The 23,664-nt window shown below is 38.9% G+C and overlaps 1 protein-coding gene across 7 annotated transcripts in view; it reads left to right on the top strand.

Moving 5' to 3' along the window:
• The window catches only part of TAFA5 (TAFA chemokine like family member 5), a 439,512-nt gene extending 416,494 nt beyond the window's left edge, over positions 1-23,018 (top strand). For 5 of the 7 annotated variants that reach the window (XR_008235716.1, XR_008235715.1, XR_008235713.1 and 2 more), the window contains 2 exons: positions 19,311-19,403; positions 20,735-23,018. Coding sequence is in view for 1 of the 7 variants with exons in the window: in XM_052790407.1 (XP_052646367.1) it covers positions 20,735-20,743 (9 nt within the window). In the remaining 6 variants the exon portion in view is untranslated. The remainder of the gene's footprint in view (positions 1-19,310; positions 19,404-20,734) is intronic. The other 2 variants (XR_008235714.1, XM_052790407.1) reach the window with 1 other exon arrangement.
• Positions 23,019-23,664: the final 646 nt, after the last annotated feature.

Raw genomic sequence — 23,664 nt, 5'->3', positions numbered from 1 at the left:
CCCCTGGCACAACTTGAGGCCATTTCCTTTTGTCCTATCGCTTGTTACTTGGGAGAAGAGACCGACTCCCACCTCACTAGAGCCTCCTTTCAGAGCAATAATGTCTCCCCTCAGCCTCCTTTTCTCCAGGCTGAACAACCCCAGTTCCCTCAGCCGCTCCTCATAGGACTTCTGCTCCAGGCCCTTCACCAGCTTTGTTGCCCTTCTCTGGACACGCTCCAGCACCTCAATGTCTTTCCTGTAGTGAGGGGCCCAAAACTGAACACAGTACTCGAGGTGCGGCCTCACCAGTGCCAAGTACAGGGGGACAATCACTTCCCTGCTCCTGCTGGCCACACTATTTCTGATACAGGCCAGGATGCCATTGGCCTTCTTGGCCACCTGGGCACACTGCTGGCTTATATTCAGCCAGCTGTTAACCAACACCCCCAGGTCCTTTTCTGCTGGGCATCTTTCCAGCCACTCTTCCGCCAGCCTGTAGCACTGCATGGGGTTGTTGTGTCCCAAGTGCAGGACCTGGCACTCAGCCTTGTTGAACCTCATACAATTGGCCTCGGCCCATCAATCCAGCCTGTCCCGATCCCTCTGTAGAGCCTCCCTACCCTTGAGCAGATCAACACTCCTGCCCACCTTGGTGTCATCCGCAAACTTACTGAGGGTGCACTCGATCCCCTCGTCCAGATCATTGATAAAGATATTAAACAGAACTGGTCCCAATACTGAGCCCTGGGGAACACCAATAGTGACCGGACGCCAAGTGGATTTAACTCCACTCACCACGACTCTTTGGGCCCGGCCATCCATCCAGTTTTTTACCCAGCAAGAAGTACACCCGTCCAAGCCATGAGCAGCCAGTTTCTCCAGAAGAATGCTGTGGGAAATGGTCTCAAAGGCTTTACTAAAGTCTAGGTAGGCAACATCCACAGCCTTTCCCTCATCCACTAAGTGGGGCACCTTGTTAAGCAGGACCTGCCTTTCATGAAGCCATGCTGACTGGGGCTGATCACGTGGTTGTCCTGTATGTGCCGCGTGGTGGCACTCAAGATGACCTGCATCCTTCCCCTCCAGTACCATTGCGTGAACAGCCAGACACTGCAGTGAGGCAAAGGACTGAAGAAATGTCAGGTCATGAGCTGAGTGGAAGACTCATCACTCTGCTGAGTACCAGATTTGGGAGGAACTGCTCAATCCCTGAGCTTATTAGTAGTATTGAATATTAAAACGTCTTAATATTCTAATTGTGCAGTTATCTTTTTTTTTTTTTTTAACTACACATTTATAGATCCCATATGTTTAGGGACTCATGCTTTAATTTGAGGTGTGTAGCAAGATTTCACCTCCAAACAAAATCTTGTTTTAAACATTTTATGAAACACAGGACAGCCTGCCATTCCACCTCCCATTTTGTTCCTCATTTATTCCACTTAAATTTCAGTCAGCAGGTGGTAATCGTGAGAAGTGTGTTTGAGAAATTTGGAAAGGGATTCCCTTGAAAGGCAGTCTACATGTACTTACAGATATTTGGTTTCTACTGGATATCTCCCTGTCCTCAGAAGACCTGTTCAAACATTTGCATTGCTTGCAGGTGAAAGTCACAGAGGAGAAAACAAATAATCGTCTGCAAAGTAGTATGCAACCTTTAGCATTAAGCAGCTAAGCCAGTACAGCAGATTTTTTTTTATACATATATCTTAATTTATAGAACTGTCTTTTGTTTCTGGTATTAGCATGACCACAACTCCCACTAGCAACATAGACCTGCATATGGAATGCTTTTACTTTCATTTTTTATTAAATATGTGAGCAAAATGAAATTTCACCAGATTCAGTTGGAGGGGTTTTGGGTTTTTTATACAACATGACTGTTAAAAACAGTCTTGCCGTGGAGGAAGTGCTGTTCAAAACCACAGAGAAATTTTTGGTACGTTTGCTGCCCTTGATAGCTACTCACCCACAGCAGAAATACCTTAAATTTCACCTTCCTTCTTTCCAAGAGGAAAATAAATGAATGGATGTGACTCTGAAACTAAGAGGAAGGGGTTTGAAAGCAGGAGAATAGGTTTTAGGTTTGGGCTTTTTTCCTTTTTAAGATTTTTTTGAGCTTGTGGTCAGTCAGTCATGCACCTTTTATACCTTTAATTTTTCATAAGGAGTTATATGATTTCCATTTAGTTCCCTGGGATCAAAACAAGGCTATGAAGTTTCTATATGCTGATGCAGTGGCTGGAGTGAGGGTGCTTTTCAGGATCATAGGCTGTCTCTCAGTCACCTATGTGTCCTATAAAGTAGGAATCTTTCATTCACTTCATGAGCATTAAACTGGTGGGCAGTACTGCGCCCCAAATTAACTTTAGAAATAAATTGGGGATTGACTGTGTCATAATATGAGATAGGCCTCGGTGACAGGGAAAGCTGTATGAAGCTGGAAGGTGCTATGGGAGGCACTGTGCCACATACAAGATCCTTCTCGTGTCCCTGGGATGCACCACAGACAGGTAGTACTTTACTTCAGGCAGCTGTATGAGACAGAGCAATACTCGCTTCGTTTTGTGCAGTATAGCCCATTGTTGGTTGATGACAAAGGAGGTGGAGCTGAGACTCCACTCTTCCCACCCATTTTTGTGTGTTTGTTAGAGGCAAGATATGATAAAAACCATCCATTTATGTCTCCTTGTGTTTGGAGCTGAGATGTGAGACAGCCTGTGGGTGTCATACAGGAGTAGCACATAACCTGTGCTATCTTGAGCAGTTTAAAAATTCCATTGCAAAAAAGGTGGTTTAGATGCTACACCCAGTCCAAGGAAAAGAAGTAAATGTTCGGGGAATTTTAAAATGTAGTTGTTTTAAAAGACAGAACAAGATAACCATGAGAAGTTGCCAGCACCTCTATTTACAGTCCCTTTCCCTTGTATTTTCAATTACTCATTTTTTGTTACAAGTAATACGTAACAAATGTTACAAAAATGTATTAGTCTTAGATCTAACAAATATCAGGATCATACTAGCAGTAAGACAGACTATGCATTAGTGGGTCATAAATACAGTCCTCAGAGGGTATGATACATTTATGAAAGTTTCTCTCATTTTTTTGTCCCATCTTAGTGTTTCCAGAACATCTTATAGAGCTTGTCAAGAGCATCTGGTTGAGCTCTTTGAGGCAGGTCTGACCTTAGGCATTCCAGTCAGTCCTGCATGCCCACAGTGTAGCCTTGCTATGAAAAACATCTGCAAAATGGCTTTGCAGATTTTCACTCTCTGTGTGCTTCAGCAATTCCAAATCAAGTTAACTTCATTAAGAAAAGAAAACTAGGTCTCCTTCTGAATTCATTCTTGGAGAGAAACATCTTTTGTGGTGACATCCTTCAAAGACAATGTGGAGGGTGAGACTGGTGAATGGTGAGGATGAAGACGTGCAGTAGGATACCTGCTCCTTCATCATGTGTGAAACCTGTCAGCATTCCTTGCTTCTAGGGTAGACATTCCTCTTGAATCTTGTGATGCTGTATTTATCATATTTACACTGGAAGACACCTGAGTGATATTTACTGAGTAAATATTCTGTTATGCTACAGCATTCAAAATGTTCAGGATCATTTTCAAAAGCAATTTAGGCCCACAGGGGCTAAAACCCGTTCAACTTTATTCACTCTGACTTCCTCTTCATAATGCCTGAGGAATATAGCCCATGGTCGATACAGAGGTGAGTGCTTTCTAGCAGAGTTCAAGAATGTGTATTTAAAATGGTTTTCAATAGACTTGGTGTGGTGATTAAGGCACAAATGTTAATGGAAACAGATTATCAGAGGGAGTACACAGAGAAATAGGCTTTCTTAAACGGAACCATGCTTTACTTGAATCCTCTAGTGCAATATATTTGTGTATGTACAGTTCATGTTTTATTGATGAGGCTTAAATCCAAAGACTGTGTTCAACAAATATCCTGCCTAGTATCTTTGGTCCTTGTCATTTTATAAACGACCTATTTTTCTCAGTAAAGTTGCTTACAGGCATATCATTTTGCTTCTGCACACACCCAGAGGTGTGGCTACTGTGGCAAAACTGAGCAATTTATTGCCTGTCTTGTAGCTAAGTGTGTTTGATATCCACTAAGTGTGTATTCCTTCACTTAAGTCTGAACTGAGGCTGATCCAGTGCATATCGGTACTCTGGGCTTCTGCACAAAGCACTGAATCCAAAGGTAATTTCCTCAAAAAACAGAGCAGGAGAAGACTGCACCGGCCCCTTTTTGTAACAATACCACAGAGGACTCAAAAGTCAAAGCCAGAATCCAATCCCTCAGGAGGTTTCCTGGAGCCTGAATGTCATTTTGCAGGTTAACTGCCTGGGACTAATAGTTCCGAGAACCTCCAGGGTTTTGGGCTGTCCAAACTTCTACCGAGTCAATTTATCAGAAGTCAGGTATTCTGCTCTACCTCTCCCTGTGCAGACTTTTGTCACATAGTACCTGTGAGGCAGAAGATTGTAGGACATTGATTCTTTTCAAGGAAGTGGCTGGTCTGCTGCAATTTATTCCTGTGTGAGGTAGTTCCCACAGCTGCCACCCTGCTTTCCTACTAGGAGCTGCAGTTCCTGGTGAAGAAAAGTAGGCAGGCATCCATGATCTGTAAAGCTTGTTAAGGTCCATCGGCATTCAGTACACTGAGGTATGTGCACATGGCATGCTGGGGTTAATGAATTGAACCCTTAGACTTAGTGGTTAGACCTAATTAAATATAGTTACCGATGAGGCAAGAAACTCAGGTTCTATTCTCTTTTCAGTGTAGGAATTGAAATCTACTTTGTCTCTAACCTAGAGTTAAGGTAAGGGAGAGCAAACACTAAACCTTTCTTGTTTTAGATGTACCATTGTGCAGCCAGGAACATTGCAAGGAGGAGGGAGAATGGGATACCACAACCTAGCACAGAGGATGTTCTTTTGAAGGTATCCTTAAAGAGAAAAAAAAGAAGAAACTACTCGAGTAGTTCTTTACACATCTTCTGATTAAAAATAGACTTGAATCTGTGAACAGGTTGACATTGCGCTGTGACACATGCACCAAAGAAATACTAACCAGAACCTGCAGACTCACACAATTCAGCTAAGTGCTTCTCTGATGTAATAAAATTTACTAGCTCTGCTATGCTAACAGTCATACTGCTTCCAGATACTGCACCTAAATATCTCTTTAGTCCCCTTATCTCTTCTGTGATTTAAAGTGTTACAGAAGTGTACGCCTTATTCCCTCTTCAGAATCCCAGTAACTTTCTTTTCAATTTATAGGTGATAGCTGTGAACTATGTTTAAGATAAAATATGGCTGTTAACTGATGTTTTAGATATTACAACAGACCATATGCCTTATTTGAGGTAGGAATTGAATTGGGATCTACAGTCTTTGTTCATACAGTTGATCAGTCATAAATCAAAAGCTTTTTATTATAGATATTAAACAGCAGAAATTTAATCAACAAGTAAATAATGGAATTTATTTGGCAAAAGGACCAAGGAGCATTTATTTTAATTATTTGTCATTTTGTAAGCCTCAAGACTTTTGTTAGCCAAGAGTTCAGTTTATCTTTCTTATGTTGAGATTGAAACACTTCTTTCCCCTGACTCACAAACTTGCCAGACAGAAGTGTTCTGCCACACTTTTCACTTCAGGACACTATATGTTATGTTTTCTATGAGCAGAATATCCTTTACAGAGATGTCTGGGAAATAAGCCAGTTCTAATGGTCTCAGGAGAATTGGCAGGACTGCAGAAAAACAAAAAATATACTTATATTTAAGTACATTAATGTCTCAAATTAGCACAGCAAATGGCAATGGACAGCTTTTGATGAATCTTGGCACTAATTTCAGATCAAACTATGTATGAGGTTTTAAATCAAAATGTATTTGTCCCTGTTGACGTTAATACAGATCTGAATCTGTAGCTTCTGAATTATGTCTACTTAAAATCCATATCCTTTTTTTCCAAATTTTAATGCTCTTTGTGTAGTTTTGACCTATCAGACAACTGTGTATCTCGTAAGTGAGCAGAGCAGTGTCATTGCTACGAATGATAGGTTCATTTTCAAGTTACCCTGGTGGTTAATTTTGATGGCAAAAAGTGCTCGATTGCAGTTTATATGTGCTTGGCTATGGGTGCCTGGTCCATCTTTGAGAAAGATGACCTCTGGAAAATATTGATTTTTTAAAATTTTTGTTTCCATCTGGAGTCAGCCCAAAGCGTTCCAGATGTCAGAGCTCTAGCTTACGGCAGTGCCAGATTTTGAATGAAAATTCCCACGAACAGAGCTGATATTGGTGGAATATGCAGATGCCCTACTATTTATAGAAGAACACTAATGTAATCAACTATCAATATAAAAGTACACCTTCAAATGGAAAATCATGGTGAAAAGGTCTTCTATTACCCCATGATAATACCTGTTCTGCATTTTGAAAGTCTGCATGAAGAACAAGTACCACAGGTTAATTAAGCATACTTTATCAGAGTAAGTTTAAAGACTTGACAGTGCATGTATTGTAAAAAAGTGAACACTCCTCACCCCTACCTTTTAGTCAGGTAGTGTGCCACTGTGGAGTTTTTAAAAGGGAAGGGAGAAGATTCAGGAATAATTTCAAATTCTCCTGACCCAAATGTTAAATCAACAAAAAACCAGAGCAATGACAAATTGTATTTGTTAAAACTTGGAATTTTCACTTCTTTTTGACATTGGAGTATTTCAATACTTTTAATTTTGGAATCCAAAAGAAACTTTTTAATTGTATCACATTATTTCTCATTTTCATTACTTTTATGACATTGTTTTATGGCATATCAGTAGCAATTATAATGTGTTTCATTCCTACTGATGTATTATAATAGGATGTATTGATCAAATCAATTTTTAGGTATACATTCTATTTTGTGATTGTCTTATTTTTAAATTATTAGGGCCTAATGCTACTTAACTCTGATTAAAACATCTAGATCAAAGTGTCCCCTGTCTGTGCTGTAATGAAAAGAAGCTAAGCATCAAATGTACTAATTAGAAGAGCAGCTGTTTTCCTGTTAATATCTTAGCTTGAAATAATTTTTTCTAGGAAGATGAAAACATCATCTTATCTTTAGAAGTTACATAGCATACAGTTGTTTATTAAAAACAAAAACAAACCCCCAAATCGAAGAACATATTTTTTAAAATATCAGAAAAATAATTAGTGACATCCAGATTCATTCCTCTATATAAGGCACTTACCAGTTGTATGACTTCAGAAACTAGTTGCTGGTAGCCTTCTCCATCATCAATGGAGAGACATAGGTCCTTCCAAAAGGTAAGGTTTGATTTCATTTACATGAAATTGTATTTTTTCCTCAAAGACTATCAGGCTATACATTTTTAGAGCATTTGATGTGATTTATGTATTCTAACTGGAGGCACCTAAATAAGATAACCAAGATATGTGTACATAGTTGCAGTATGTGCTAAAAAAATTGTATTGCCACCTCAAAATGTCTGTTTTTCCATAAAAAGTGTCCTTGACTAACAAAGCCCTAAGTTAGGCATTTAGATGCCCAAAGGTCAGTGGCATAATTATTAGAGTGCAGGTTTTTATTTTTCCGGTAGAAGTATTACATAGTTTCACTGCAACACAAACAGATAACACTGTGACACTGAAAATAAGAAATCCCAGTCAATTCTTACTAACAAGTGTTGCTAATTATTTAAGTAATAAATGTCAGAATTAATAGTATATACTCATAATAGCATATCTTATTACACAGTACTGCTCCTGGGATGCAAAATGAAAAAGTAATTGATTCACTTTCAAATGCAAGTTTAACTTTTTGAAATACCATTTTTTTCTTAAGCAAAATTACTCAAAATAGTTTTTACATGTTCTTGCACCTATTGAGTCTAGCAGTGGTAAAACACTTTATGAAGAGTTAATCATTGTGTGTAGAGGAGAATTGCAGCTAAGCCTTATGAACAGATGTGACTGCTGGGGCAAATTTTGTGCTTGTACCCTGCAAGGCTGTCTTTCACTAGCACTTTCCTGCCTATGTTGTCATTCCCACAGTGGTCCCTGTGAATCTTACAGAATCTGTGGAACACACCCACATTGTCTCCTACACAGAGCAGATTTCCTCTCCTACTTAAAAGAAAAAAAAAAGAAAAAAGAAAAAAAGAAAAAAATTGGCTCCTTTTCCCCATTTCTATTTAATTAGCAAAAAAGGGCCAATGTCAAAGAAATACAAAATATTCCGAGTCAATTAACCCCGATACAATGACATCTCCAAGAAACTCGTAGCCTAAGCCAAGACCTGTTCTGAGGAGAATATACAGTTCTCTTTCTGACAGCAGAAACTCAAACCATATGATGTAATTTGTGCATTAGTCCTGTTCTATATGGCATGTAATTCCTGACCTCAAATGAAAGAGTGATCATGACTTCTTCCATCTGATATTTATGAAATGTTGCCTAGCATGTCTGGCAGAGTCAGTAATACATTTTCCTCTTTTTTTGTTTTGTCTCTTGTTTCTATAGCATCTGAGTTCTGTGTGATTTCTCATTAAACATTCTCAAGTTTCACCCACGCAGGCCATCTGGACTATAGTTAATATTTTAGGACCTATCCCCTTAACTTTGATGTACTTTCTTGTAACTGCTAAAACATGGTGATATCTCTTCCTTCTGTCTTGAGAACCTCCCCCTCACAAACCCAGACATATCAGAGGAACCAAGGGCTTGATACTGCCAGCAGCTGAAGTCTTTCAAATCTCTTGTATATTTTTTTCAAATCTGAGAAAATCGATGATGAGAAAAAGAAATCTGTGAATTCTCAGCAGCAAAAATCTTACCATAATGAAAATAACAAAGTCCTAAAGTATAAAATATTATATTAAAAAATAAGTTTCTTGTTAGTGGTTCCTGGAGTTGGTTTGTTGCATTAGACTATGAACTCAGAAATGGTACTGTAAAGAACAGCACAAGTACTGTGGGATGCACCACACTGCATTCACTAATGACATTGTCAATACTATAGCTTGATCCATCTTCACCTGAAGCTTATTTGTTTCTCAGGTTCATTGAATTTCATCTGAGTAACTGTTTTATGAACCAGCAAGGTCCGTTCTACACCTACGATTGGAACAAGTGAGGAATGAAAAACTGCATTTTACTCTGATTTAACCCAGAAGTACCTCTTAAATAGCTCAGTCATTTTTTAAGTATTCTCAGGGTCTAATGTTACTATTTCTCATTCTTATAAGGTGAAAACAAGCTTTAGAGATAATAAAGGTCAGATAAATGTTTCTAAGAAACAAATTGACAGCTCTCATAACACTTGTAATGACATGTGCTTAGTGTAATAAGATGCTTATCTGTGATCCCATCCTCCTAAATTTCTAGGATTGTGTGATCACTGTAATGACATTTCTCTCTTAAGGATGGACCCACACGAATGTTTCATGATCTGTCTTGTAGCCTTAGCTAACTGAACCATGATTGCTTGCTTCTTAGGCACAGGGACTAATCACAAGATTGGTATCTTATTCCTCTTCTCTATCATCTCTGTGACTCAACCCAGAGGAAATGCTCAGTCACAAGAATATGGTTTGGGCAGTGATGCATGTGGAGTTATACTAGGGTCTAGTGGGAAACTCATGACCAAATGAGGCCCACTGAGTCACAGGCAAGAGCTGCTTGGGACTCTTCAGCTTGAGAAAAGAGAATAAGGGCAGAATTCAGTTCCCTGAACTCATGTGTCCAGGGCAGTCTAGATGCTCCAAGAGTCTAAGATGCGTTCAGGAGCGCAAATGTATGACACAAGGCCTTTTGAAACAGCACCTGGAGATCAGGGAATATGCCCAAGGATGCCTGACAGGCACTAAGCATCATTGTTTAGGCAGAGGTGAACGCTAGATTTTGTTGACCCTGACTGAGATCGCATTTAATCATCACATATAGATACCTACATTTAGGTCTCATAATCTCTGAATTTGACTCAAGGAGATTGTAATAATGGGGAGTTGAAAGGGCTGTCATAGAAGAGACACTGGGCTAGGAATCCCTAAAATGTGATTGAGAAAGGTTACTACAAGATAGGGGATTCACCCCACTTCTGTGAGAGGCACATGAAACTGGATAAGGTGATAAGATTCTCCGAGACTGATATCTTGTGTGTCCAGAGAAGATCAAATTCACCTCCTCTCCTGCCCTCCAAAAGTTGTATTGCAGCTGCTTTTATATAGTCCTGTCTTTTGTCTGTGTAAAATTTATTGTAAATTATAGAAAATTCCTTGACATTTGCTACAGTTTATTTTTCTACTTTTGTTGTTTGTTTTCAGTCTACTGCAGAAATCTGATCACCACAGCACTGCTTGCCAAAATATCACAGAAACAGGGTAGGGAGAGTAATGGTGATCTTGCCAAAGAATTTAGATCCAATATGCTGCACAGTGTACAGAGTGCTCTGCCTCCAGTAGACAGTGACATACTGGTTGTTTTTTTAACTACTGCATTGTATGCATCCCTCGTTTGTGTTAGGTTTAAATATATTTGCACTGTTAATCAGAATGCTACACAATATAATGCATTTAGGTGTCTGCTTTGGCACTAAGGGATTAAAAATGTTTTAATTGGCTAGTCTGGGATAATGATCCTTAAATTCCCTGTCTCATCCTTCTTCCCAGCTTTGACATAGTCATGCAGAACTTAAAACTGGAGGATGAGCATAGGTGTACAAAAGGACATTTTAGTTGGGATTATAAGAATAAATCACAAAACAAACATAAAGTATTTCCTGAAAGGAAGTACAAGAGGACTTGAAAGTCTGTAACGTGTATGGATATGTTGTCATTAAACAGAGGATCAACATATATTGCTGTATGTAAAATCCTCTACTTCTGTCAATTTTCTCCTCACCCTGTTGAGAAATATCTGCCCCCTCCCCAAATCTTGAAGAAAATACTTTGTTAAGTCACTACATTTTCCAGTCTCCTTTCAGAATGTTTATGGTTGGATGAAGGATTGAAGGAACTCTAAAAAACCTTGGTTTTAATTTGATATGATACAGGAATGTTGACTTCTTAAGGAATATACATTTCACTTCCCTGAAGAACCTCACTGTTTCTGTGGTCAGGTGTTTCAGGGAGAGATTTTTCACATTTTATAATGTGTCTTTGAGGCCAGGAACTAAATCTCATAAACCTTTTAACAAGGATGTAACAATCTGTTAGGCTGGGAATTTTTGTTTTTGCGCTGAAAGTGAGCAGAATCAAGGTTTAAAAAGCTGAACTAATTTGTGCTGATACATGCCTGTATTGTTTTCCATGTGCATATTAAAGGACTCTCTAAGAACAATTCTGTGCTAGAAAATTTTACCTTTAGAAAATATGCCTTTTTTACCAGTGGACATAAGGACTAAGAGTAGTGGTGGGCTTTCTTCTACTTATGTGTCCACATACATTTGAGCTTTGTTGAAGACCACACTTGCTTTTCTGTTTGCAGTGGATGCTTGTATGTTATTTCTACAGAATAATGCTGTGTATGTTCTTGCTTTTGTTTTCAAACAGGGCTATAAGAGAATAAAAACCCTCCTGCATTCTTCTTACCTGACCTACATACATATATTCCTCCTCTAATCCCACTCCCCACAGCTGTCCATTTACTACTTTCTCCTCAAGTCATAGACAAAGGCTAAGCAGAGTAATTTTAAATACCGAGATTTATTTCCCATACACAACATATTTATAAAGATTGCTTGTTAAAAGTCATCTACTGTGCTACATTGCTTTCTCGAATGATGCAAAACATGACTGCTTTCTTAAGCAATATATTGTCAGATGGAATACATGAAGCAGAGTATCTTGCTGGTGAACGCTGACGATTCAGTCCCTTCACTGGCAGTTGAACTTCCTATTTAAAGCTCATGCTTTGTAAGTCAGAATTATCCCTTTTAGTGGATGAAATATCCTAAATATTCCATCTAAGAGCATGTTGCCTTTTCTATGTGTTATTCAAGTTTAACTATTTTCACAATCAGTCTTAGGAAATCACTGTTCCAATTTTTACTGTGAGTGTGAGACTAACCTTGCTCCAGACCAGCTGCCTGTCAATCAGATGTCACTCACAGATGCCCCTGAACAATCTTCTCCCCTAATTAGAGAAGAAAAAGTAACAGTTTAGATTTGTCTGTGGACTTCAGCGCTGGCTGATGTGGCTTGTTGGTTTTTTTTTCTTTTTTTTCCATTAAGTAGTCTAGTAAACTTTAACTATAGGCAAGACTGTTTTTTAAACTTTATAATTAAAAGTCACATCACCCTCTTCATGAGATATTCTTCTGTTGTGGCAATACAAGCATTATTTTATGGAAGATCATTATATTTAATAGATTTTTATTATCACACAAATATTTAAGGCACATTTTTCACAAAAAGTTTTAATGTAATTAAGGTTATGTCTTTGTTAGATTTGTTAATCTATAAAGAGTATGCTTTCAATATAGGTATATAGGTATGAATATTCAGAATTCAGTATACATTAAGTTACTGCATTTAAATAAAAATAGATTCTTAGATACATTAGTGATTTAATCTGAACCTGTGTCCTACCATAGAGAAAAGTCTCAGGAATGGTAAATCCAGGTTATTTTTTTCAGTACCCTGAGGAAAGCCCCTGGCTATTCTTACACACATTCAATTGTGCTAATATTGCAGCTGCTTTTATTTGAAGAGTAAAAGGGAGGCAGAGAAGTAGTCATTTTTCAGGTTTACAGTTCCATGCCAGTTACAAATCTTTCTTAGTTTTACCTGCTACTAAGCTTCATATTATTGCATGCCTCTAACCATTTTAAAAGAGCAAAAGGAAATCAGATACAATTGGGTTACTTGCTCAAGGCTTTTAGCTAGAGTTATTTTAAGTGTGTTTGGTTTTTACCCAGCACGAGAGGTGAAAACACACTGTTTTGCATTGTTACGCCTTACAAGATGTGCAATCCTCTTCGTCATTCCCTCTTTCTATCCACGTTGCTTCAAGGAGCTGGCTGTAGACTTTCACGAGGGGCAGAATGAGACCTGCCTGGCTCTTTTGTTATCTGCAACAGCTCTAAATGCTGCTCCAGACAAAAATCCCCCATGATCACCTTTGTGGTCAAGGGCTTTGAAAGTTCTGAGCACAGATATTCTTGCTGCCATCTCTTCTGCTACCTCCATTGCTTTTCCTTAGCATACGTTCAGATGCTGCAAAGCAAGCCTGCATTATTATATATGCCTAAGGCTGAGCTCTTAAACATGGGTCACCTACATGACCCAGGGTCAAATGTGTTTCAGCTGGGTTACAACACTTGGTTCTAACATTTTCATTCATTGTAAAGATTATGCAATCATAAGAACAGTCCCACTGCCTTCACTAGTATTGCTTATGAAGTAATGGGCAATTCAGTAAAAGGAAGGAGGGTATGATCTGACCCAGCACATTCCAAGTTCTTGTAAGTTCAAGAATGGTAATATGAGACAAACAGGATTTTAACAGAAAAAGTAATTAATAATCAAGATCATAGTCCTGCCAGATGGTATGGGGAGGTTGAGAAGATAGGGCTAGGAATGTTATTTAAGGGGAAATGGCACTTTTTGGTTCTGGACAGATTATCGATATTAAAGTAATTGTTATTAGGAAAAAAAAATCTCATTTGCAAAGAGTCTCAGAGTTGAAATAAATACTTCTTTCTGTGTCTGACTTGAATAGTAGAAGTGAAAAAAACCCAAACTGGGTGTTAAAGAAAAGGCATGTTCTAGAAGGTTGTTAATAATTGGATTCTACTATCTGTAACTCCTGAGTGCTACTTTGTTGGAGTGCAACACAAGAAAGTACACCTGTGTATACACTACCTAATACGCTAGGCTGCTTTTTATAAACATTCACCCATAAGCACAGACACTAAATTTGACCAGTCTTATTATTCCTAGTTCTGCAGGTATTACAGTTTGAACTCTGAAGATGTCCTTCCCATGGCTAGTTCTGTGAGACAGAATACAGTACTACTAAGTATAGTAGCTTCCATGTTCTTTTTCTTATTCCTAATAGCTGCAGACACTTTAAAGTTAGATTAATTTGTCTTTTTCTGAAGACTAAACAGTTCAATTTGCATATATGAAGAGCATGGAGAAAGGGAGAGGAAGGGAGGAAAACAGAATAAATTTTCGGGAGGGACTATGGGAGTTCTCATAAACGCAACAGGTCATTGCTACTGCTTGGATCATCACCAGAAATTTACATTTTTATTCCCGTAAAACATGAGGTATCTTGCAAGGCAGTCTAAGGTTTTCCTTGGGCATTTTAGTGCTTTTATGTCTTTCTTTCTGCATTTTACATGCTTAGTTATTCAGGGACCTAGAACAGACAGCTGCAGAAGCAGAGGGGAAAGACACACTGTTTATCTGACTTGCACTTGGTAAAAGGTTTCCATTTTGAGTAGATTTGTGAGACAGAGACTGACCCAACCTACATCCATCTATGTGAATTATCTTTGAGGGGGGGGGCGGGAAGCAAACCACCAAAACCCCAAACCAAAACCAAAAGCCATTTACACTGATGGGTGCTATACAGAATGCTGAGACTCACAGAGGCATTTTTAAGACTGTAGTTGAAAGTGTAAAATACACATTTTAGACAAGTAGTTCAGCTGTTAGGCAACACTGAAACCTCTTTAATATGACCAATTACTTCATAGGCATCCAGAAAATTTCCAGAAACCAGTGCTGGAAACATGATAGATAGTTCAGAGTTGTCATCACAGAGGGCCAATATAACTTCAACAGGCAGTCATGTAAAAGCACTTGGCTACTATAGCAAAAATAATGACTTTGGTTCACTCTGACTTTCATTTTTATTCTAAAAATACAGAGTAGAATCCAGATGAAACTGCTAAAACTTTACCAGGCTTGACATGGAATTGTTGGTATTTATGTGGATTCCATTTAAAATAAAATGTCAGGCCAGACATACTTGAAACTCAGTCCTAACTCAGAAAATACATGCCAGTTACAGTAAACCTAGCTCAATTTTCTGGTTTGTGATGAGAAATTCAAACATTTTGTCACTAAATTCATTCCTAGATACTACACTGAAAGGCAAAGGGTTTTGGGTGGGTTTCTTTTGGTGGAAAGCCTATGTAAGTCAGCAAAGCACCACATATTCCCATCTTCTCAAGGTGACTTGCATAACTTTTTTCCTTTGTCTTTGACCATAGGAATGAACCAATAAATTTTTTTATTTTATGTGCCATTAGGGCACATTTGGGGATAGACTGTGCCTTATTCTACTCCCTCCAGAGTAAGACAAATTAAGTGGACTGTGTTACAATTGCTCTAATAGGCCAAACACTCTCAGGACATATTCAAGCCATCCAAAAACTGTAATAAGATTTATATGGTCATATGAAATGTATTGTTTCTTATGCTTTGGATTATCTATTAATATGCAGTCAGGAAAATGAGTTTTCCTCTTGAGCAGAATTCTGTGGAGCACACTGGAGCTTGGGCTTCCATCACATAAATAGTAAGATAATATACAGTAGCATTTTAATCTCTGGTACTAGATGTCCGCTCAATATCTCAAAGTTGAACAAGCTCAAGAGTTCTCCAAACTTACAGCCAGAACATCTGGCTCCTTCAGGAGGAAGAAGAACCTGCTGTCTGAAGCACTGGGGAGAAATTCTGACTTCACTGGAGGCAGCGACAGACAGACTTGTGCAATGGTACCTAGAACTGACAGGAGTCATGTGCAGAGATGGACAGAAAAGAAAATCATGTACTATGTGATTGGTACCCAGGCTGTCTTTAATTTGATGCTGCTGCAAATTTCCTAAGTGAAGGGAAAAAAGAAACAAAACAATGCCAATACACCTTTCCCAAGCTTTAAAGCAGTTTTGTGTATGTAGTTATTTAATTTACAGTTTTTGTCGCAATCTACTGGCCTAATTAATATACTAGAAATTGCTGCCAAACAGTCATCAAGAGCACCATTTTCCTTTAAACTTGCCTATCAGGGACGTGGTACTTCTCATGGTTTTCGATTCAAGTTTTCATTTCTCAGAGAACTAAGGAGGGAGGTCAGCAGAACTGCCACCTTGGACTTCCAGAGGGCAGACTTTGCCTGTTTAGGAGTCTGGTTGACAGAGTCCCTTGGAAGGCCGTCCTGAAGAGCAAAGGACTCCAGGAAGGCTGGACATTCTTCAAGAAGAAATCTTAAAGATGCAGGAGCAGGCTGTCCCCATGTACCGAAACACGAGCCGGTGGGAAAGAAGACTGGCCTGGCTGAACAGAGAGCTTTGGCTGGAACTCAGGAGAAAAAAAGGAGAGTTTATGACCTTTGGAAGAAGGGGCAGGCCACTCAGGAGGACTACAAGGATGTCATGAGGTTATGCAGGGAGAACATCAGAAGGGCCAAAGCCCAACTAGAACTTAATCTGGCTACTGTCATAAAAGGCAATAAAGAATGTTTCTGTAAATACATTAGCAACAAAAGGAGGGCTAAGGAGAATCTCCATCCTTTATTGGATGTGGGGGGAAATATAGTGACAGAGGATGAGGAAAAGGCTGATGTACTTAATGCCTTCTTTGTCTCAGTCTTTAATAGTAAGATCACTTGTTGTCCCGATACCCAGCTCCCTGAGCTGGAAGACAGGGACAGGGAGCATCATGAAGCCCCCATAATCCAAGGGGAAATGGTTAGTGACCTGCTACACCACTTAGACACACACAAGTCTATGGGGCCAAATGGGATCCACCCAAGGGTACTGAGGGAGCTGGTGGAGTGCTCACTGAGCCACTTTCCATCATTTGTCAGCAGTCCTGGCCAACCAAGGAGGTCCCAGTTGACTGGAGGTTAGCAAAAGTGACACCCATCTACAAGAAGGGCTGGAATGAGGATCCAGGGAAATACAGGCCTGTCAGTCTGACCTCGGTGAAAGGGAAGGTTATGGAGCAGATCATCATGAGTGCCATCACGCAGCAGGTACAGACCACCAGGTGATCAGGCCCAGTCAGCATGGGTTTATGAAAGGCAGGTCCTGCTTGACTAACCTGATCTCCTTCTATGAACAAGGTGACCCACTTAGTGGATGAGGGAAAGGCTGTGGATGTTGCCTACCTAGACTTTAGTAAAGCCTTTGAGACCATTTCCCACAGCATTCTTCTGGAGAAACTGGCTGCTCATGGCTTGGACGGGTGTACTTCTTGCTGGGTAAAAAACTGGATGGATGGCCGGGCCCAAAGAGTCGTGGTGAGTGGAGTTAAATCCACTTGGCGTCCGGTCACTATTGGTGTTCCCCAGGGCTCAGTATTGGGACCAGTTCTGTTTAATATCTTTATCAATGATCTGGACGAGGGGATCGAGTGCACCCTCAGTAAGTTTGCGGATGACACCAAGGTGGGCAGGAGTGTTGATCTGCTCAAGGGTAGGGAGGCTCTACAGAGGGATCGGGACAGGCTGGATTGATGGGCCGAGGCCAATTGTATGAGGTTCAACAAGGCTGAGTGCCAGGTCCTGCACTTGGGACACAACAACCCCATGCAGTGCTACAGGCTGGCGGAAGAGTGGCTGGAAAGATGCCCAGCAGAAAAGGACCTGGGGGTGTTGGTTAACAGCTGGCTGAATATAAGCCAGCAGTGTGCCCAGGTGGCCAAGAAGGCCAATGGCATCCTGGCCTGTATCAGAAATAGTGTGGCCAGCAGGAGCAGGGAAGTGATTGTCCCCCTGTACTTGGCACTGGTGAGGCTGCACCTCGAATACTGTGTTCAGTTTTGGGCCCCTCACTACGAGAAAGACATGTCCAAAGAAGAGCAACAAAGCTGGTGAAGGGCCTGGAGCAGAAGTCCTATGAGGAGCGGCTGAGGGAACTGGGGTTGTTTAGCCTGGAGAAAAGGAGGCTGAGGGGAGACCTTATTGCTCTCCCCAACTACCTGAAAGGAGGTTCTAGTGAGGTGGGAGTCGGTCTCTTCTCCCAAGTAACAAGCGATAGGACAAAAGGAAATGGCCTCAAGTTGTGCCAGGGGAGGTTTAGATGGGGTATTGGGAAAAATTTCTTCACCGAAAGGGTTTTCAAGCATTGGAACAGGCTGCCCAGGGAGGTGGTTGAGTCACCATCCCTGGAGGTATTTAAAAGACATGTAGATGTGGTGCTTAGGGACATGGTTTGGTGGTGGACTTGACAGTGTTAGGTTAACGGTTGGACTCGATAATCTTAAAGGTCTTTTCCAACCTGAATGATTCTATGATTTTATGATTCTATTCTATGGTTTGAACTATTAGTATAAATAGTAAACAAGTCCTTTGCATGGTCATTTTGGGAATCCCTCTTTGCTCTTGCTTGATCTGTCTGGTTTTCTGGGGAGTGATTAATTTACTTGTAATGAGGAATGAAACAGAAAAAAACAGGAAGTGGGAGGGTAGGTGCGCATTCTCTTCCTCTTCTCTGGACCCTTCATGCCCTCTCCTATCCTCTCTCTCCTTTTTATCTGTTGTTCCTATTACCTATCTTTCTTCTTTTTCATGCCTTCATTAATAAATGATGATTAAACTTCCCTGGCTAACCTATGCCTTTTTCCCCCTCTCTTTCCATTTTCTCATGTCATTGTCCAGACTGTAAATTCACCTCCTGTTTTCTAATCTGTTCTTCTTCCTGTCGTCACTTTATTTCAAGTCTGCTCTCTGCCCTGCCTCAGCATTTTGAAAATGCATAATTGTCTCCCCTCTTCTCTCCTTCTTTTAATGTGTTGATACCATATTCACACAGCAGGATTGTGCAAAGTGGAGACAGGGATAGCAAGTCAGGAAGGAAACTTTTATGTCCATAAAATGACAAAGCAGCAGGTATCTGCAAATGAATGTGGTTGTACCTGAATTCTCTCTCCATCCTGGGACCAATATGCTAGAGACGCACACTATGAAAACACCAAACACACAGTCCATCAGCAGTTTACACCCTTGCTTTTAGCTTTGGGCCATTCCAAGCGTAATTCAGGAACGATGGAGCTAAGTCAGCCTAATGTTTAACACAATAGTAGTTTACTTTCAGACCTAATAATCCATAAATCTTTTGCTTTGTGTCTCGCTGCCTAAATGGTATTGCTACCTTAAAAGTTGTGTTCTTTTCTAATGGGAAGAAAAATAGGGGGCATAGTGGAAACCCCAAGAAAGAGTATAAAGGGGAAACAGAATAATTAATAGAAGGAAAACTTTAAAGTAATTTCTCTTGCTGAATGTATATTTAAAAAGGGGAATATACCACAATAATCAACCACGTTTTTTGCCTTCAGCCTGTCTGAGGCCATGTGGTTTGGAGATCTGATCACTAGTCCGAAAAGGAAAGGCTGTTTGCAAGATTTCTGGGGTGTTTTTTCCTGGAAAAGGTGAGAGGACAAAAGCAGAAATCTATGACATACACTTTATGCCTTATAAGGAAAGTATTCTTCTACCTGTCTGTCTGTCATCTATCTATCTATCTATCTATCTATCTATCTATCTATCTATCTATCTATCTTTCATTCATATGTAGAGAGACCCATATATTTCAAGCTGTCACTAAATTGATTTGGAGGCAGGTATTTCTTTTATTTACTGCTCTGAGGGTTAGGTTAAAAACTCTAAATTTGATACACGTCTTGAACCAAGTGAATTGGATTTTCTTATTGGTTTGCTCTTTCATGTTCACTGTTCAGTATTTTCTGGAGTTATGCATGGTATTTCCATCGGTAATAACAGTTCTGACTATATGGAGACAGAACAATACCAAAGCAGAAGATAGTGTTTGAACATTCAAATGGCATTTTGTAACAATCATGCTTGCTTAATACACCTCAAAACATTTTGTCTTGTAGAGTATCTGTCTAATTTTGAAACCATTTCTAAACTGATATTTTGGGTGAGCATGAGTAGCTGGTTCCTTGTTGTATAAATCAGTCATTACTTTCTCATTTGTGTTTGTGCTGTCTTCCAGTATTCGTTTTCTTTAATACTGTGAACTTTGGTTCTGTTTCTCTTTCAAACCACTGCTTCCATTCCATTTTCTTTTAAATGGGTTCGTCGGGCAGTTCTTTGCCCATTTTCATTCTTTTGGTTTTTTTTCTGAGGTGTAACTAAAACAATTTTCTGATTAAATTGACTATTAATAAACGTTATTTACATTAATTTGCACTTGTAATAGCATCGCTAGAGGGCAGTATTGATTAAATTAGGCGCACTCTGGTGCTCATTGGAAACGTAAAGGCAGAAAAGCCTCCAGTAAAAACATCCTTGCATTTTTAATAAATGGCCATGGCTTTCATGTCCGTTTTTCGTCATATCCTATACGTAAAAAGTAATAGTCGCCATGTGTATTAGATACCGGTTTATGTAACTTTAATGCAGGTAAAAGAACTTTCTATGATATTTTTATGAAAAAGAATGTGCATGGAGCTTAGTAGAAAGTAGATGGCATTGAAGTTATTGTAAATTATCATTTATATTCATGACTTCATTAGAATTAATTATTAAAGTGTTAAATTTTTATAATAAATAAAAATATAGGTTTGTCCATATGTTGTTTCTCAGGGAAAGTGTTTGCTGTGAAAAACAATATCTTATAATTCATTAACTGTCTCCTTGAAAAATCTCAGTACAGTACATTTTAAAATAATGGACAACAAAGATAACCAGGACTGTAAATTAAGACACTGACTCATTTGTTCTTATTGATTTACAGGTCTCCTGACAAATGCAGCAACACAGAATCCTCGTAGGAGTGGTTTAGGCTCTGTGTGAGCTACTTAGTCAAGTTTCACTGCTGTTGATCATCATCCGTTATATGTCATCAACTCAACTGTCTGTTTCTCTGTATCTCATGAATGACAGCATAATTCCTCTACATTATGAGCTAAAGTTTGTTCTACCATACTATGGATCACTGGACTAAGGAATATAGAAAAAGAGATATGCTTGGGCATTAGCAATACAAAAAAGTTCATGGTTAACGTTTCATCTGCGTTACACACCACTGCTGGACTTGCTGTTACCTACATGTTTTAATCCGAAGAGTCTGCTACAATGAAGAGTATCATCCCAATCAGCCTTAGAGAAGACTGTTTTGCCTATGGGAGGACACTGAGGTGCAAAAGAGAAACTCTTCTTGTGCCCTAAACTGTCTGAATTGCTTTTATTTTCTTATACTTTCAGTATATACAATAGACCAAAGAGCAAAATCTATTTTAAAGTGGACACAATCTTACTGTTAACAGAGTTATGTCATTAAATTGTAGGAGGTCTCCACAAAGACATGATTCCAGCTTTCACAAAGCTGAGATGTTGTTGTCCAGCAGAAGTCTTCATGGAAAGCTGCAGTAAAATCTAACTCAGAGACCTGCTCTTGAAATGCCACGTTCGAGAGAACATAATGGAGCACTGAGAGAAAACGACCTATGTTTGAAAAACTTGGACAAAAAGAACACAAACTGTCTACACGGCACCTTTATTCCTCTGTACTTAGATTGACTTTCTCGTACTAAAATCATTTTCAGTTTTAACCAGTTAAACATGCCTCTTCTACAGTTCCATTTTTGATAGTTAAAGTTGGATAATACAGTATTTGCAAAGAGCATGTTTGGTCATCTGTGGCCTATGTCTCATCTGATACACCATTTAGCACCAGAAATCAAATTAAAGAGAAAACAAAAGTAACACTTGTTTGAAAGAGATCATTAAATGTATTTTGAAAAGCCTAAAGTTATATATTTAACAGTTTTTATATGTTGTATATTTGTAGAAAATCCTATTTAACAATTAACGTGATAACTCTGACAGTCATGACAAGTGGTTCAGAGTTAAGTTGTGTTTTATTACTTCAGTTGTCTCTGAAGTGACTGGTGTCGTTTGCTTTCTTCCATTGGGACATTCTGGATGTAAAGCATGACCAGAGAGGACTGTGTAGAAAAAGCAAAGAATAATGTTGTTTATATTACATAAATGCATTCAACCATTGCACTGTTGGAAGGCATTTTTTATTTTTATTTTATTTTTATTTTTTGTCTTTATGTACTGATAAAAATAGAGTGTAAAATATTTTACTCATTGCTCTTCATAGCAAGGTTTGGTTTTCTTTCTTTCTTTTTCTCTCTCTGTCTCTCTCTCTCTTTCTCTCCCCCTGTTTTTATGTAAGGGTCAGTTTGAAGCCTGTTCCTTGATCCCATTTTCAGTGTTTTACCTCATTGTTAGAAAGCCCACTTTTTCAGCATTATTGGTTAGTAAAAATTTAGCAAAGACAGCATAGACGAGGGGGAAATTATGATAAAACAGAAACAAACAAAACCTTGTTCCCGTTTACTGTACCTTTCAGTATGTAAGTTTGGTACATATTGGTATGATGCAATCAAAAAGGGAGCTTAATTTCTTCCTGGCAAATGTATTATGGTTTCAAGTATACTACCTAGTACTCCAATTAACTTTTAGTGTTATGCTAGTTCTATTCTACTAAAGAAAAGTATATAGAGATTGTTCAAGTGACCATAGATGAAAGGTACAAAAATGAAAAGTTGATTAAAGAAATTTTTTTAAGGCCTGCTCTAATACTGAGGCTTATTTAATGCAGAGGTTGCAGGAAACATGAACTATAGAACATTTTGTCTTCAAGTAAAATAAATATATACAAAATTCTTATTTAATCTTAGGTTTTTGACCAGTGTCAAAGTAGCAATTAAAGCCCAGCCACTTGAAAAGTGTTATGGACTGACTGCACTATAAATGACCAATGTCAGGTTTAAAATGTCATGCAATAAATGATGGTAAATACATTTACTGTACATGTAGACCTCAAGAGCCAGATCCCTCACTCTACCAACTCTCTGGTTTGATTTATTTTAAAGGGAGTGTAGTAGCCTTATTTAGTAAACACAGAAAAATTAAAGGTGTTACATCATTTTTGTTGCTTTACAGTATTCAGTTTTGTGTTGGTTCAGCTAAATTATGAAAAATAAAGAAAATCCTTTTATAAGTGAGACTTTTGTTCCCTGAGCATGACGTCACCAAAGGAATTTCACCAGATTATAAGTAAGGTGGGGTTACAGAGAGGAAGACTTAGCGATGGAATGGGAAATTGAGGACATGGGTTGTGTTTTGAAATTGAAGTTTTACCCTGCCCTTTTCAGGTCTTGGGTACCTTCATTCTGGTATGCTCAGTTATAGATCAGATTAAGGTCATTTATTTTCTGGAAGCCAGATCTCACTAGAGGATCTAAAAATGGCCATCTGAAATCTTTACATCTAAAATCATACCTTCCAATCAGTTCTGAATATGCAAGCTTATGTCTTTGTTTTCTGAGTACTTTAAATGCTCAACAAAAGGTAGATGTACATTGTTTATAAGGTCTACTCTGGATAAGAAATATCAAAGGCAAAAGATTCTGATTATTCATCAGAGACGAATTCTAGTTGCTGAATCTCCTGTGTACAAAAGACACCTCAAGGCACTTACAATGTGTTTTGTACTTTTCTCTCCTCCCCCGAAATGTACAGTTTTAAACAAACAAAATATACTGGCTGCCTTTGTCACTGTGAATTACTACTCTAAGAGCAGTGGTGAAATGTTTCTCTCTCAGGAACAATATGTTTTCAGAATATTGTGAACGTCTAATTTTACAAAAC

This window comes from Harpia harpyja, chromosome 6, assembly GCF_026419915.1.
Source record: "Harpia harpyja isolate bHarHar1 chromosome 6, bHarHar1 primary haplotype, whole genome shotgun sequence".
NCBI classification, from domain to species: Eukaryota; Metazoa; Chordata; class Aves; order Accipitriformes; family Accipitridae; genus Harpia; species Harpia harpyja.
The sequence above is the reverse complement of the archived record's forward strand: the minus strand, read 5'-3'. Positions and strand labels throughout refer to the sequence as shown.